The sequence below is a fragment of the Rattus norvegicus genome, chromosome 4 (genome assembly GCF_036323735.1).
Source record: "Rattus norvegicus strain BN/NHsdMcwi chromosome 4, GRCr8, whole genome shotgun sequence".
Lineage (NCBI taxonomy): Eukaryota > Metazoa > Chordata > Mammalia > Rodentia > Muridae > Rattus > Rattus norvegicus.
The window spans coordinates 153,458,078-153,475,435 of record NC_086022.1 but is presented as its reverse complement, the minus strand read 5'-3'; the positions used below and the strand labels follow the sequence as shown (position 1 = coordinate 153,475,435).

The window sequence follows — 17,358 nt, the reverse complement described above, 5'->3', positions numbered from 1 at the left end:
GGTCCTGCAGGGAAAACAGTGAAAAGAAAGACAAGCCACGGGCTCTGCCATCTGTATGCAGACAGTAGTGCAGATGTATGCAGAAGTTGGTGCAAAGCTAAGCAGTAGAGGAAAGCATGGGGAAGGACTGCTGGCTGCTTCCCATGATGGTAGAAGACCCACTATAACCCAGGATTTTACTGGCAAATCCCATAGCTCTCATCCTGCCTTGACATCTCTATTTCTGTTTTCAATTTTAAAAGGCAAAGCAAATATACTTGTTCCCTATGTAAGAATGAAGATGTGGGTATACATGTGTGCTCATATAACAGCACCTCTTCAAAAGCCTTATGTCAACTGTAAAGATCTACGGAGTAAAACCTACAGCATCTAAGAAAACCACATCCTCCCAAAGCCTGATCTTACTAGACCATCTCCTTGGCGTACCCATAACTTAGAACCTACATGCACCAAGGATAGCTTTGCCCAGATGTCGTTAATTAGACTCATGGAGGTAACTAGCAGGTGCAGCCCATCAGAGAAAGTACAGGTCATCGACAGCCACAGGACCAGAGTGTGACTGGCCTATGACCACAAATGTTACCATAAAGACGTGCACTGGGCCAGCAGCCAGTAGGACAGCTGCAAGGTAAGAAAGAATGGCCAGTTCGCATTTCTCTGCCTTTAGGTGACCTGCTGCAAACCCAGTGCCAGGTTTTTCTTAGGAGCCCATGGGAAAATCAAGGAAATTCCACATCCCTAGCTCCTGCTCCAGGCCTTCCCAGACTTCTCTATGCACATACTGTCATCATAAGCACAGATTCCCAGACCCATGTTCTATTCAGAAGCTACCCACGATGGCTTTTCACCTGTAAGCCATCCCCTCATGTTCCTCCGGGACATGGCTGTCATCCTTTCACTGAATCTGGTATTCACCCTTCTTTCCTTCCTTCCTTCCTTCCCTCCTCCCTTCCTTCCTTCCTTCCTTCCTCCCTCCCTTCCTTCCTTCCTTCCTTCCTTTCTTCCTTCCTTCCTTCCTCTCTTTCTTCCTTTCAAGTCACCCCTTCCCCCCAGGAAATGTACTTTTGATCAATTCTGGGGTCAGCACACACTCATCTCTGTATGTTCACAGTCTCCTTCTATGGGTAGACACTTCTTTAGCCACCTGGTATAAAAAGAACCCAGTATTCATGGGTTTGTATTCTAGCAAGGAAGCAGTGGGTAGAGAGAATAAAGACAAGAATGTTCAAAGAGTGCTGGTCAGGGGCACTTGGCATAAACAGGTGGGACTTTTATATTCGGAGCAACTTTGGATTTACATTCCTTTTTATCCTAAATTTCGAACTCTGAAGATTCAGCATGGGCTTCTCCTAACAGCTGCGCGCTGTTTCCAAGTGCTCCTCCAAGCCTCCGCTCTACCTTGTAAGGATGCCTCAAACCCAGGTCTCTGCCCCTCTCCCTAGCACTTCATCTTGTCTACATCTACCCTGTTCTTCCGACGTGAGCTCTGTAGAATCAAAGCGTGGTGTTGCTCCACTTTGATAGAGCCTTGCTTCTTCTCCAGCCCTGGAGAGGACTCAACCTTCTAGAAATGGCCCATGGTTGTTCGTGGAAAGTTCTGGTAGCATCCACCCAGAGTGCTCCCTGATATCCCAAATGGGAATCAGTTTGAGGATGTGACCAGTAGCCTTTCTGAGCTTTTTCACTGGGCCTCTTAAAGGATATTGAATGATAGAAAGTTCTAGAAGACATTATTTCCTACATTATAGGTGCAGAGAGCCGTTTTCAAATTGTACATTATGAAGCCATGGTTGTTTCCAGCCCCAGGATGATGACATGAGGTGTCTTAGGGTAGTTAGTCCAGGTCCCTGGGCCTCAGTGTGTTTGAGTGTGGTAAGAGTGGATGGAGAGGGCTGAGAGTGTCTTGCAGCCCCTGGCCTTTGTGATCCAGTATGGTGAGGTAAGAGTTCCCTGCCCCATTTCTGGGACTCACAGGTGTGCTCACGTCCACCTGGGCACCCATGTGGCTCATCTGAGGATTGGACAGAGACAGGGACAGAGCTGTAAGCACTGGGATAGAACCTGGAAAAGACCAGCAACCCTTGGGGACTTCTAGGCAAGTTCAGTGGAAGCAACATGGAAGAATGGCTAGATGCAAGGTGTTGGGCCACAGAAAAGACCAGAGCATGAAAATAAACTCAGAATCTATGGCAGTTGCTGTGACCTTGGCTGGTTAGGGGGAAGAAGAAATAGAAACAACGGGAGACCTAGTTTTTTACTTTTTCAGTCTTCAAGACAACTCCATGACTCATGTGATTGAATCAAAACCAAGGCCCCCCTGCACATGTGAAATCTAGGCCTAGGCAAGGCGAGCAGCCTGTCCAGAGTCTTACAGCTAACTGATGACACGCCTATGATTCAAGCCATTCCTGTCAGTCAACGCTTGCAGGCCCACAGAGCAACAGCCATGCACTGAGATGGTGTCAGCATAAAATCACTGAAAGTAGGGATTGGTGAGTTCTACTACTCACAGGCCCTCAACTGGTGCCTTCCTGCAGCTGACCTACACAGAACTGCTTACCAACCTCCCTGTGCTGATGCTCAGCCAAGGGATGCTCGCTACCCTTGGGATGCTCACACGAAGCGTTGTGTAGGGACCTCACAGAAGCAGTGGCAGGAGATGGAATGCACACCACATCCACTGGCCCAATCAACAGAGGCAAGAAACAAGGAGAGAGAACAAGAGAAGGGTACAGGGCTGCTGAACTGGCAAGAGGACTAGTGTCAGCTTCAGGAAAGGATGGCTTATAGTGCTAACTCCAGGTCCCCGTCACTGCCATCTCTGGGGATGCCTTTCCCCAACAGCATCTTTCCACCACAAGCCCACAATCATGACTTCCAGTTACCAACTGTTCCTTACTGCCTTCCTGATGATGAAGCCTGTTGTCTCTTTCTCTGGCTCCAGTTCCTGCCTGCATTGGCAAACAGCCTAGGCATGGAGCTTGCTGCCTCTTAGGACCCCTACAGAGATGAGGAATGCACAAAATAACAAACAAGACAGACATGACCATAGGCTTAAACTGCTTAGCTTGGGGCACTGTGGACATCCAGTGTCAATGGCTCCAGTCCACCTATATAGCACACCAAAGTGTTTTCTCTTGCAGCTAGGAAGGAACTAAAGACCAGGGTGATGACATGAGGTTGTCTAGGGGACACCATCTGGCCTGCCTAGTCTCCTTCCCACACAGAACTCACTCAGTGATTACATCCTGACTCTGCTGTGAATGGTGCTTCTGAGACCATGTAAGCACAGTGTGCAGGGGATGCTAAGGAGAGGCTACTCCAGCCAAGCAAAGCTTTCTGTGTCGTATGGCTTTGAGGCTCAAGAATAACTTACCCCAGACTTTCTCGGCTTTCTTTGCGAAGTTGTCATTACCTGGGCTGGGGAGCCTAAGACAAGGTCTCAGAGAACCCTCATCTTGTGCCCTGCTTCAAAGACATGACCTAAGGACTATCAAGCTAGAGCATGATACTAAAAGAAGAAAATACCAGAGAGGTAATCAGACCTAAGCCTAAATTTTGAAGTAAAATACAACTTAAGTAGATGATATCTTAATCCGGGCAACAAAAGGCTAACAAAGGAAGCATCAGGAGGGAAGATAACCATGGTGAGTGAAGGTGTTTGAGTGGTTGAAAATAAACTACTTTATTTCTCTGTGATGGCTACAGGCTAGTTTAGTGGGACTAGCTGGCTGATGAATTTTCTGAATTGCCCCCCTCTTATTTAAGATGAGATCTTCTGGTTCACTGGAAGTCCTTTAAGGGCTTACCCAAGTGATGGGTAGATGGGAGGACATTAGGATGTTCCTAGAAGCAAAGCAACAATTCAGAACAGCCGCACTGCAGAACCCTGGCATGTCTACTGAGCAGATGGCCTCTGTGTGGCTCTCCCATTCCACTGCTGAACACTCAGAAGCACATAACCCTTTATCTATCAATCCATAGGCAAAAGCCCTGAACTAGCCAGGGGTTGGAGGGGTGGTGGGGTGACCAAAAATTACACTCAGAGACATAGGCTTGACCATCATGACAGCCGACTCATGCCAGTGGAAGAGGGGCTTGGGTGCTTGGACAAGAAATGTGCTATGCATGTGAGTGTGTGTGTGTGTGTGTGTGTGTGTGTGTGTGTGTGTGTGTGTGTGTTCATCTGTTTCTGTGTTCTCTATCCACCCAGTAACTATATCCTACTGACCCATCCCCCCCAGACATGCAGCCTAGCTAGGCGGCTGGCAATCTGAACAGCACTGACATAGACTGTGCTATTGTGTCAAGAGAAGTCCCTTCTGCCCCCTTCCTCACTCTCTCTACCATCCCCTAAACAATCGAAACCAACTCTCTATGGGAAAAAATAGTTTGTTAGTCAAGAAATATGTTACCAATAAGTATTTTCAGACTACAAGAAGAGTATCTATAAATCCCATTATGTGTTTCCTTGTGTGTATCTTAAAAAGAAACGCAGGGGCAACATCCAAAAGTAGAAGGCATGGACCTAGGCTACCACAACAAAGGGTGAGATCAGTCAGGGTTGCTGTATAACAAAGCCCAGTGTTGGAGTATCTGCCCAGGAAGATTACAGGGAAAGGGGACAGGAGAGGCCTTGTGCTCCCGTGAACTACTGCCACCAAGCAAGCTCAGCCGTCTAGCCCAGGAAACCAACTTCTTTGGGCACTATTGACATTGTCCTAAATTGTGTACAAGGCCTTGGAGACTAAAAAGCAGTTCAGCATCCTTTCATGTCCAAGGATCTCCATCTCTGAATTGAGTTCTAGGCAAGGCCATGTCCAGCCTGAACCTGATCTTTTAAAAAAGTTCCTTCTGGAGAGGACTGACTGCCTCCTTAGATTTGTCTCTTAGATGTAATTGGAATTCATCCTTCTCCAACCCAAGAAGTTGTCACTATAAAGTCCCCTTGCTTAGCTGTGTGTGCGTGACAGTGGGCACACATAAACCAGGGTTTGTCCTTCAGCCAGTGCTTCGTAGAGCAGGCCGGAGGGTAGAAAGTGGGAGTACTAAAAGGTTAGCCTAAAACAGGCTAACTGAGAACAAAAATAAACAAAACTTGAGCTCCCTTCACAAATCTGGAAGGCCTTACTTCCTCCTCTGGATTGGGGCCAAGTTGTTCCATGCACAGCCAGAGGTGGCTGCTGAATAGAACAGGAGAATCTTGTGGGTCCTTGTTGGCCGTGTGGCCCAGTGACACCCAGCCCATGTTCTCATTAGAGTTCCTCACCCTGCCAGGCCCACGCTCGTATATTTCTTTCACCTGTTTCCTTATGCCCTGTCCTACCACTGTGTTGTTCCTCTGTTAGCCAAGACCTAGAATACCAGGCTCTTCGTTGGAGACTCATTACAGCTTATCTCTGTCTGCCTTTCTTTAAAGCCAGCTGAACATACCCAATGCTCTCCCTCTATGGTAAGAACAACCCCTCCAGACCACATTTCCAGCTTCTGTGCCCCCCACCTCTAGTCACCCACGTCTTATCCACCCCGATTTCCAGAGCCCTGGGAACCCAGCCCAGCTCCCATTGCATGTGGCCACCATGTCCATTGTGTGCCTTACCTGCCTGTGCTCACGTGAGCTGTGCAAGGGTGTGTGTACAGTGGTATTCCTCTTCTTCCCCAAGCTTCCTTTGGGTGGCGTCACCGTGATCCACTGGGAGAGAACTGGACCCATGCTCTTTCCTGTTAGACATCCCGAGGACCACATGTTTCATCCAACGTAGGAGTTTGTGAAGGGCGCTTTTGAGAACTGTGACTAGGGCTCCAGGGAGAAGAAAGAAGCGGGTGTGGGGTCCGGCTAGAAGGAGAGGCAGTTCCGGTTGGTTCTATACTGACCAGCCTACCCTGAGCTTCATATGAAAAGCTGTGAGAGGCACACGCTGGGATTTGCTATGGCACAAGGTTGGCCCTCTGGTCTCTCTGCTGTCTCCCTGAGCCTTAGTCTTAGGTCTTTCTAAGTTCCTCGAGTTCTCACTACCTATGCACTAGAGTCATTTTTCTGTAAAGTGGGAAGCAGGAAAACGACCCATCTGAACCACCACCGATAGAAGGATGTCCATTTCTTATGGCCGAGTGGTAACCGTGCCTCAGCACGCGACCTTGAAGTCTCCTTGAAATGGCTTCCCCTAAGAGCTCCATCACAGCTTTCAAACCAGGCTGGTGATTCCCCAAACCCATGGCAGCTAGATTGTGAGATGTAGTGGTGGTCCCCATAGTGGCCCACCTTGGCCAAAAAGCTGCCTAGGAAATTTTGGGGTTTGTTTTTAATAACTCGTCACACCTAGGTGTTCCAATAGCATCAGCTTTACAAAGACTTTGCACCCATGGCTGGAGTCCCCACTTAAGCTTGGTTTTTGTTTTCTTGTGGGTGGGTATTTTTTTCCCTTTCTTGAACATAGTAGAACTGACAGAGAGTAAAAGCTCTGAGCTCCCCTGTATGCCGCTCTGAGGAGCAAGCCACCTTCTAAGGACAGAAAATAGAACTTAGAGGAGCCAACCAGATGCGATGGTTAAGGGAGCCCAAGCTTTTCTGGGTAGGACCAGCAGCCCACATGGCTGGGTCTTAGGGGTTCCCAACAGCTGTGAGTCTGTCCACTACCTGGCAGGGTTAGAGTCTTAGTGGCAATTGGGGTGACTCCGATTTTAAAATATAAGAAATGTTCTGACCTTGTCCTATCTGGACATTCTGAAAACCAGAGCCCACTGGCTTGGTTTCTTCAGAGCCCTTCCCGGTATGAAGTGTGGAGCTGATTTGGAAAATATGCCCCAAACTATCCTGCCTCCTTTGAGGGCAGGGATAATCAACATGGAGGTTGAATATGCCATCACTCCAGCCTGTTGGCCCTTGCATATTCTTAAAGTTGATTACACATACCCCCTCCACATAGACTGGTGATGAAATCATCCAGACCTCAGGGGTGGACCAGAAGGCCATAGAAGAGGAACTGAAAGGGCTTGTGGAGCCTCAGGCTTTGGCACTAAAGAAGATCCCAGGGTACAGATAGACACAGTGCTGTGCGGAAGGGCCTGGTCTAGAAACACTGTCAAGTATAGCAAGAAGACAAGTTAAAGGGACGGGACAGGACGGGAGAGCAAAACTCTTAAGACCCCCTCCTTCAAGGGGTGCCTGGGATGGGAGCCATAACAGGAAATTCTAGGGTCCTTTCTCTCCTGGTGCTGCTACCAGCAGGGCTGGGTAGGCTGCACTAGCTTCAGGGAAGGCATGAGGGCTCCCGTCAGCTCTCAGAGCTTTGGAACACAGCCAGTTGCCCACATGAGCAGGGGGGCAGGGGTCTAGGGTGCAATCAGTTCTTGTTCTCAGCGTGGGAACAATGACACTTGTGCCCCCAGAGACCTGACTAGGCCTGTGTCTGTCCCTGCAAGGTCCTTCAGACTGAGACGCCAGTTATGGACCTTTGGCCATAGATTCCAAGCAGTCCAGAAATTCTAACCCGTCCTCAGCTCCCCCTACCTCCGTGCCGCCTCTGTCTCTTGTTCTCTGTCCATGACCATGCAGCAGTTACCCCGGGTGGCACTCCACAGTAGTCACTGCCAGGATCAGCCTTTTCTGGGACTCAGTCCCAGGTCCCTTTCCTGCCTTGTCCTGCCGGCATCGTCTGTCCTCCCAGACGATGGATCTCTAGGGAAGGTCAGAGGCCATGAAAGGGCAGCAACTCCAGAGGCTGTAATGAGGTCTGGGACTGTGGCCCTCCACTTATAATACCGCAGCCCACTACCACTGTTTCCCAGCAGCCACCACCCATCACCACCAGCCCAGAGTCACCACCGTCTAGCCTCCTAATAGAGCCAAGTTCCACCCCTAAGGCAGAACTGAGAAGATAAGAGCTTCTGGGTTGCTTTCTCCTAACACAGGAGCCTCTGGGGCAGCAGCTCTGAGCTCAGATTCCAAAGCTTATAATATCCGAAGAACTTAGAATTATGGGAAAGAGGAGGCTAGGAAAACAAAGTCATGGACTCAGAGCTGTGACTTAGCATAGACCTTAGGGATGGGTTGATGGACTCCCACCTCACAAACAGAGAGTTGAGGCCTAAGGGAAGAGTCTAGTGCAGCTGACCCCACCCTGGCCTGCCTCCTCTCAACCAATGGCTGTTTCTCAGAGGATCCCTTCCTGCCCTGCCTTCTTGCTGTGTTAACTGCACCCCCTATTGCCAACGGGTTCTAGAGTGCAGAGGAGAACTCCCGCATCTCCATCACCTTCTTCCGCCTCTTCCGGGTCATGCGCCTGGTGAAGCTGCTGAGCCGAGGGGAAGGCATCCGGACCCTGCTGTGGACCTTCATCAAGTCCTTCCAGGTAACCATGCCCTCCGCTTTGTAAAGCTTGGAGTGAGACAGCCTCGCTGCTCCCAGGAAGGAGAGCTACCCAGCCTCTCCCCCATGTCACATTCCCTGAGGCTCCCCGACAGGGGCAGACCAGGAACGAAACAACCCCAGCCCAGTGTACAGGGCCCAGGCCGGCTGTCCCTCTGTACTAAATGGCGGCGTGAGTGATGTGTGATAGCCCCTGGCTTCCCTTGTTTGGAAGAGAGAGGGGCTGAGAGTAAACCTGAGATGCCCAAATCCAGGGCTCAACACAGTCCACGGAACTTACAGTCCACAGAACTTACAGGAAAAGGGGGATTGTATGGCCAGTTCTGAGGAGTGCTTTGTGAGTGTAAAGCCGGTGAGAAGTGATGCTGTCAAGGGCATTTGGTCTCCTGGGAAAGGATTGTAGAAATAACCAACTGTGCTTCCCAGATAGCACACATCCACTCTTAAACCGCCACAGACACAGAACCTTTGTGTCCCCTGGACACCCAAAGCTGAACTAGGACCTGGAGTCTGTCCCCATCCAGACGGGCTCAAGGTTGTGATTGTACCCAGAAGACTGCGGGTGTCTTGTGGTTCCTTGCCTGCCCTGTTTGTTTCCCCTTCCAAACTCTTAGCTCTGAGGACAGTGCCATCCATAGCACTCCAATGGATGATCTCGAAGTCCAACCTAGCTGCCCCTCGACCCCTAACCTGGGGCTCCCCATCCAACAAGACCCCAAGGTCAAGGTGAAGGGGGTTTCTAAGGATTTGAAACCTCGGCCCTAATGGAATCAAGACAGGAGACTGATCCTGATAGAGATCCCTGAGACACCCCAACATTGCCTTATATCTGGGGTGACCTTGAAGAATGGAACTTGATCAGGGAAACCCACCTTACACTAAAAAATTGTGTGATCTCTCAGTGCCATCTAGTGGTTCACGGGCAACATAATCCCTAAGCCACTAAGCCAGGATCCCAGGATCCCAGGATCCCACAAGCCACAGAGCCTCCTTCTCTGAAGTGGCCATGGCTCTGTCTAAGGGGTATACTGAGTGACTAAAATATGTCCAACTAAGTCACGTGTAGGCTATTTCGTTTCACAAGCCTCAAACCATTTAAACGCCCTGCTAAGTCAGCGTCACCATTTCTCATATTCAGATCAGGAAACGGGTCCGAGACGCTAAGGAAAATGTCCAAGCTCCAGAGCTAGAACGTGGGGGAAACAAGATGCATTTCTCCTCATTAGATGCTTTCATGGCAATAGTGCTGACGGCTCGTTTCTGTGGAAGTAATTGGACAAAGATGGGATGTAAGCTGCCTCCTCTCCACTTTTCCCTGGTGACTACGGTCATCCTGTTGCGTAACTTCCATCACCCCCTCCTTCTTTGTGCAAATATCTAGCTGGAGTCTGAGGAGGGCTGCCCCTTGATTGCTCTCAATAAACAGTACAGGGCTGCCTCCGTTACTCTGGAACCTGCTTTTAAAACTAAAACACTGTGGACTGAGACCAGGGCTCAGTGGTAGAGTCCCTCAGCTTCATTCCCAGAAGATGGATGGATGGATGGATGGATGGATGGATGGATGGATGGATGGATGGATGGATGGATGGACAGACAGATGGATGGATGAATGGACGAACGGGCAGACACACACACACACACACACACACACACACACACACACACACACACACAAAGATAGACAGACTCCTGAACTGGAAAGTCAGGGCTCATCTCTCAGGTTCTCTCCTTGATGCTCAGTCCTTCTTAGCCAAACAGCAGCTGACTGCCGTGGACCTGGGAATGCAATGCTTTCTGGGAAAGGATCCTGTTCGCCTGCGCTGCTGGGTCTCATAGCCCCTCTTTGCTTCCTTCTAGGCCCTGCCCTATGTGGCCCTTTTGATTGTGATGCTGTTCTTTATCTATGCAGTGATTGGGATGCAGGTAAGAGAAACTCCGCCTCCTTGGTCCCCTTTCAGCCCCCAGGACCATAGCCTTCTCCTTTCCTCCCTCTCTCCTCACTTTTGTTCCTGCCTGTCACTCAGTGTCCAAAGAGCCGGAACTTCCCCCAGCAGAATGTGCTATAGGCCATGGGCAAGGACAGCACAGGGATCCCCCCATCTTGTAGAACCAGGCTTGGGCTCTGCAATGGGGAAATACTCGTGAATTAATCAGTGGGCTTCAAGAAGAACGGCCCCATCTGAGAGACAGTAGGAAGTCCCCTGCTTGGTCCACATCTGATGTGCATGATTTGAGGTGGAGAGAGAAGGCACTGTTTATCAAGCATGCAGTCCTTTTCAGGAGTCCCCTCCCCAGGATCCTGCTGCACTTTCTTTGTTTCCTCAGCCAGAGTTCCCCAACCCCTTCAGGACTCCAGCTGAGTCTTCCCAGGTTTTCCAGGTTCCATAAGGCAGCACCTCCACAGCCATGCTTGTAACATAGCCAGGCTCTTCCCTTAGCAGATCTCTATATAAAATCTCTAAAAGTTCCTAGGGGCAGGGCTGGACGACGTTTGTGCTTTAAAAGACAAAAAGAGCTACCTTGATATCACAGAGCAGGGAAAAACACAAACAGGCCTCTGATGTCATCAATGAACCAAGCTTGTCCAAGCTCTGGTCCACCGTTCCATACCACTGCAAAATCCAAGAGTCAACTGTGCACTTAGTACCTGGAGATGCAAAGGCTAGAAGGCAGTGGACCCTGGTCTGACACTGAGTATCCCGACCTCAGCATACATTTACTACCCATAGCCCCAGCTTTCCCTGGGCTGAGGGATCTTTCCCAAGTGACAGCTGAGGGCACATTCCCTCCTAAAGTTGTCCGTGCTGTAGCCGGAGTCTAGGGATCGTGGGACAGCAGGTGTTTGTGTGCTAGGTCACATTGGAGACAGATTGGCCAGCTAGTCCCACCCAGAGTAACTGGGACCAGACAGGCTCTTAGCCAGCAGCTGGAGGTGTGCGTGCTGTCCTTCTCTGGTCCCTCAATTCCTCTTCCTTCAGGTATTTGGGAAGATTGCCCTGAATGACACCACAGAGATCAATCGGAACAACAACTTCCAGACGTTCCCTCAGGCTGTGCTACTGCTCTTCAGGTGGGTCTCGGATGATGTAGGTATACACACACGCACACACACACTCACTCACACACACTCACTCACACACACTCAGGCTACTGCTCTTCAGGTGGGTCTCGGATGATGTAGGTATACACACACACACACACACACACTCACTCACTCACACACACTCAGGCTACTGCTCTTCAGGTGGGTCTCGGATGATGTAGGTATACACACACACACACACACACACACTCACTCACTCACACACACTCAGGCTACTGCTCTTCAGGTGGGTCTCTGATGATGTAGGTGTACACACACACACACACACACACACACACACAGGCTACTGCTGTTCAGGTTGGTCTTTGATCACATAGGCACACACACACACACACACTCACACTCAGGCTGCTGCTTCAGGTGGGTCTTTGATGACATAGGTACACACACACACACTCAGGCTACTGCTGTTCAGGTGGGTCTCAGATGATGTAGGTACACAAACACACACACACACTCACACACACACACTCAGGCTACTGCTCTTCAGGTGGGTCTCTGATGATGTATGTATACACACACACACACACACTCACTCACACACACTCAGGCTACTGCTCTTCAGGTGGGCCTCAGATGATGTAGGTACACAAACACACACACACACACACTCACACACACACACTCAGGCTACTGCTCTTCAGGTGGGTCTCGGATGATGTAGGTATACACACACACACACACTCACTCACTCACTCACACACACTCAGGCTACTGCTCTTCAGGTGGGTCTCGGATGATGTAGGTGTACACACACACACACACAGGCTACTGCTGTTCAGGTTGGTCTTTGATGACATAGGTATACACAGACACACACACACTCACTCACACACACTCAAGTTACTGCTCTTCAGGTGGGTCTTTGATGACATAGGTACACACACACACACACACAAGGCTACTGCTGTTCAGGTGGGTCTTTGATGACATAGGTATACACAGACACACACACACACACACACACACACACACACACATCAGGTGAGTCTTTGATGACATAGGTACACACAGGCACATTTACAGGAATGGTAGGTAGCCCATTCCTGGGAGAACCAAGAGATCAGGAAAAGGCCAGCATCTTCCCTCCTGGCCAGGAAGTCTCATTACCATTTACACCAACTTTCCATGTGCAGCCACAAGGTACCACACACATCTTCTGGGAGTCCTCTGCCCCAGCCATTAGGGAGCCATAGATAAACACCAAGAGCCCTGAGGCATCTTACCTGGCACACAGGCAGGCCTCAGCACGCTGACCTTGAACCCTGTAGCCACCTTCTCTGGTAATCTGTTTGCATAACCATCCTATGGACACCGTGCTTTTGGAAATGTGCCACCACGGGTGTGGCAAAGAAGGTGGCTTTCTTACACTGCCCTGAGTCCATCTCTCATACCGCCGCCATCTTTCTCTCTTGGCTCGCCATGACCTACTCATTTGCTTCCATCTCCTTCTCTCCTCCCTACTTTACGTGGTGTCGCACTCTAAGACTCCATCTAGTCCCAGGCTGGTGAGGGAAACAATTTCTCTTCTCTCCAACAGAAATGCTTACCAGGTCCTTGAGGCCCGTTTCCAAAGTATATGTGGAAAAGGCTGCCACATGATGCCACCCCCAACCATCTCCTTAGAACCTGGCCCCACAGCCAAGTTTATTACTGCTCAAAATACAGTTATCAAAATGATGGGTGTCCTAAATTATCAGCCTGGCGCACCGCCTCCCAGATCACATGACCTCAGAACACAAAGCTATGTAGTGCGAGCTGACAGTTCACAAGGGCAAGCTTAGGCCACACTCAAATGCAGGAGACAGGTCGCAGACCTCAGACTGGCCACCAGGCTGATCTCTCCGTCTTTTCTAAAGTTCCCAGTGACCGCAAGTGTCTTTTCAAAGAGCAAACCTCTAACGCTGCTGAGAATGGAAAAGAGAATGGTGAGAGAGGGCTCAGGTGAAGCGGAAGTGCTGAGGGACTTCTGAATGGAAGAAGGTAGATGGGGTTCAGGTCCCACAGGATGAGACGTGAGACTAGCACACTTTCAGACAGTTTGAGGCCGGGGAGGGTGAGGCAGCAGCCAGAAGCATCTCCAGTCTCAGTGTTAAGGAACAGGACAGGAAACAGGGGAGTCCTAGCCACTAATTGAACTGATCCTCCGGGACTTGCATTCTGAGGAAGCTCTGCCATGCTCAGCAACACCAGCCACAGACGCACAGAGATCCCCCTGCCTCTGCCTCTGTCTCCAGAGCCCTGAGATTAAAAGCGTGTGTCACCGCATCGGGCTGAAGTACATACTTTTATCTAGGAAAATATGAATTACACAAATTTTATTAAGAAGAAAAGCTTTGCTCCAGTGTAAGACCGCACATCCAAGATTATTCAGGCAGCAATAAATTGATCTTGATAGGCCTGTTTTAAGAAAAAAAATAACCAGAAAAGCACTGATAAATCAAGAAACTACATAATTTAGAGAACAAATTATTTGAAATGTTTTTCTTTTAGCATAGATTTCTGGACTGCCACCAATCACATAAATCAGACTAAGTAGAGCCATTTTGTTCCGGCTTATCAGAAGGAGCAGCTTTCCCTGCAAGGTGCAGATCAGTGCTAATTTTAACACTAAAATGCTCTCAATAGATGAGTAGCATCAGCTACAATAGATACTGAAAAGGTTGTCAAAACCCCAGCCTTTTGCAAGGCTCACGATGCTACGCTTTCATCTGTGACAGAGAAATAAATCATCCCTAGTCATGCAAACTCAGTAATAGAGAGAGGCAGGGACCTCCCCACTCAAAAGATGAACGAGTACTGATGTTTAAAGTTAGAAGCAAGGAGTTATAAGCACTAAGGTGTGGGGCACTATCGCTTGAAGACAAAGGACAAAGGCAAATGCAGAAAACTCAAGCAAATCGGCTTTACAAAGAGTGGGTAAGGATCAGTGGGCTAACCAGTTAGTAAATACACTAGACAAGAGAGTGTGCTCTCACTTAGTTTTCTATCCAGTGTTAATGTAAGAAAGAATGGGGGTTAGGGACTTAGCTCAATGGTAGAGTGCTTGCAAGCACAAAGCCCTGGGTTCCATCCTCAGCTCCGGAAAAAAAAAAAAAAAAAGATGGACTGAGATGATGGCTTGGTGGATAGAACCCTGTCTTGTGAGAGCGTGTGTGTGTGTGTGTGTGTGTGTGTGTGTGTGTGTGTCTGTGTGTGTAATTTGAATGTACTACAAGTGAAATAAATAAAGCTAGAGACAAGCCATGTACTGGAGTGAGACACTTTTAGTTCATGTAACTAACAAAGGGATGATTGTGAAAATACCAACGACCCTTTGAATGACAAGGAGATGCATAACCCGTCACTCTAACGAGCAAAAGCACGAACATGCAGTGAGGAAGAAGCAAAAACCAAAACTCTCAACCTGGTAATCATTTTAAAGACAACTTTTTTTTAAAAACGTGTTTCTTTTATTTCTTTCAAGACAGGGCCTCATGTAGAGCAGGGTGGCCTAGAAAAGCCAGATTTAAATAGCAGTGAAATATCGTTCCACATTGTCACCTGAGGAGCGTCCTTTAGAACTCACTAGCACCGGGGCTGGGGATTTAGCTCAGTGGTAGAGCGCTTACCTAGGAAGCGCAAGGCCCTGGGTTCGGTCCCCAGCTCCAAAAAAAAAGAACCCCCCCCCAAAAAAAAGAACTCACTAGCACCAAGAGCTCATGTGTCAGCAGTGGCACTGACGAACAACACTGCTCTGAACCGGACAAATGCCACCTGGTCAAAGCGAAGACAGGAAGCACCTCCACTTGGTAGTTCATTCCTAAGCAGACACCCAAGACACACACCTACGTGCCTACTATAGTGTCAACTGTGACAGCAAAAATAACCTTTCTGAGAAGCCCACTGCCATAACAAGGGTAGATTTCTAATATGTTCATAGAGTACTCCTGTGTAGCAGTGAAAATAAACTACATCTATGCTGACATAGCTGCATCTAAAAAATGGCATACAGATAAAAAGACCAAGCTTTGGGGTTGGGGATTTAGCTCACTGGTAGAGCGCTTGCCTAGCAAGAGCAGACCCTGGGTTCGGTCCCCAGCTCCAAAAAAGAAAAAAGAAAAAAAAGAAAAAAGAAAAAAGACCAAGCTTTCAGAAACTTAACTGTGTGTCTAAAGTTTTAAAACATTCAAAATAACACCTCGTGTTTTTCAGCGTTCAGTGGGTGCCAGCTGTTCAGTTCCTTTTAATAATTCCTCCTAGAAGGTGAGGCAGAGGGAGCCTTGCCTGCATGGGTGAGAGTGGTCAGCTGAGGTTGGACTCTCTCACCTCTCTCTGTAGGTGCGCCACTGGGGAGGCCTGGCAGGATATCATGCTAGCCTGTATGCCAGGCAAGAAGTGTGCTCCAGAGTCTGAGCCCAGCAACAGCACGGAAGGGGAGACACCCTGTGGCAGCAGTTTCGCTGTCTTCTACTTCATCAGCTTCTACATGCTCTGTGCCTTCCTGGTAAGCTGAAGTGGGACTCGACAACACAGAAATGGGGACAGTGTCAGGGCCGCGTCGGGTCAGGGCAATCCCAGCAAAAGAGTTGGGAAGACTGAATTAGTAGAGATGTCTCACCTCTGAAAAGAAGTCACGGCCCAGAGCAACTCAGCTAGACTCCTGTTATGGTAGCACTGTTGTACAAGACAAAGATGTGTGGAAGCCCAGCAGGAACTTGTATGTCTCTGGTACCTTGCTCAGGAGTAAGGGAAAGATGACCAGACAGAGCCCCTTTCTGTCTCTGGCTCCCTGGTAGAAAGGAGCTGTTGTCTACATGAAGGGTTCGTCCTTCGCAATGCCCAAGAGAACAGTGTTAAGTTCATGTCCGAGGAACCCAAATTCTAGCAGTTGGCATTCTAAATGCCAGCCTATTGCTGACACTTGGAAAGATTGTCTTCTGACTTCGTGGACACTAGCTGGTCAAGTGGGCTTAGGCAGCAAATTCGTAAGAGTCTTGACAAGCACCTCAGTGTGCTAACTGTTTCCTACAGATCATCAACCTCTTTGTAGCTGTTATCATGGACAACTTTGACTACCTGACTAGGGATTGGTCTATCCTTGGTCCCCATCACCTGGATGAATTCAAGAGAATCTGGGCCGAATATGACCCTGAAGCCAAGTAAGTCTCTAGAGGGAACCAAGGCTCCCCACGGCTGGGGGAGGGGAGTTGAATGGCCTGTAGAAAAGATCCAAGAGGGGTCCTCACTGGGTATGCTAACTGAGCTAATCAGAAAGCCAGCAAGATGAGGCCAAGTACCATTCACTGAGCTGAGGAACATATCAGTTGAATGGAAGAATAAAAGACTCTAGTGTCAAAAGAAACTAGAAGAACTTACGTTGGGTCATTCTGATTTATGGAAGCTCTTACTTGCCCATAACTGTTGACGGGCCTTTCCTAAATCCCTTCTAGCCAAATGGTTAGTTGATTGAGCGACAAAGCATACTGAGATTTAATTGCATCACGAATGTCCATTCTACCGAGAGTACTGTGCTAACGGACATCTGTGAGGAACTGTAACATGTGCCACCAAGTGTCTCTGTCCTGTCAGGGCCTGCAGGCAGCCCTGGGGGAGTACCCCTGCCTCTGGCCCCACCCTAGTACATCCATGCTGGCCTTCTGACCGATGTTCCTTCCTTCTCTAGGGGTCGGATCAAACACTTGGATGTGGTGACCCTCCTCCGTCGAATTCAGCCCCCACTGGGTTTTGGGAAGTTGTGTCCTCACCGTGTGGCCTGCAAAGTAAGAAATGATTGTCCCTGAGGGAAAGGACAAGTATGGGAGGCTAGCTACCTGTTTGCCTTTGTGATTATCAAGGGAATAAAGATACTTTAGGAAATTAAAGAAAACAATGTGAACAAGATTCT

General features: G+C 49.0%; 1 protein-coding gene across 32 annotated transcripts in view; it reads left to right on the top strand.

Annotated features, from left to right (window-relative positions):
* Cacna1c (calcium voltage-gated channel subunit alpha1 C) overlaps window positions 1–17,358 on the top strand; it is a 620,764-nt gene that overhangs the window by 576,497 nt on the left and 26,909 nt on the right. For 25 of the 32 annotated variants that reach the window (XM_063285499.1, XM_063285503.1, XM_063285500.1 and 22 more), the window contains 7 exons: window positions 5,420–5,452; window positions 8,223–8,351; window positions 10,226–10,291; window positions 11,347–11,438; window positions 15,792–15,957; window positions 16,485–16,612; window positions 17,137–17,233. In XM_063285499.1, the coding sequence (XP_063141569.1) occupies window positions 5,420–5,452; window positions 8,223–8,351; window positions 10,226–10,291; window positions 11,347–11,438; window positions 15,792–15,957; window positions 16,485–16,612; window positions 17,137–17,233 (711 nt within the window). The remainder of the gene's footprint in view (window positions 1–5,419; window positions 5,453–8,222; window positions 8,352–10,225; window positions 10,292–11,346; window positions 11,439–15,791; window positions 15,958–16,484; window positions 16,613–17,136; window positions 17,234–17,358) is intronic. The other 7 variants (XM_063285506.1, XM_063285512.1, XM_063285508.1 and 4 more) reach the window with 1 other exon arrangement.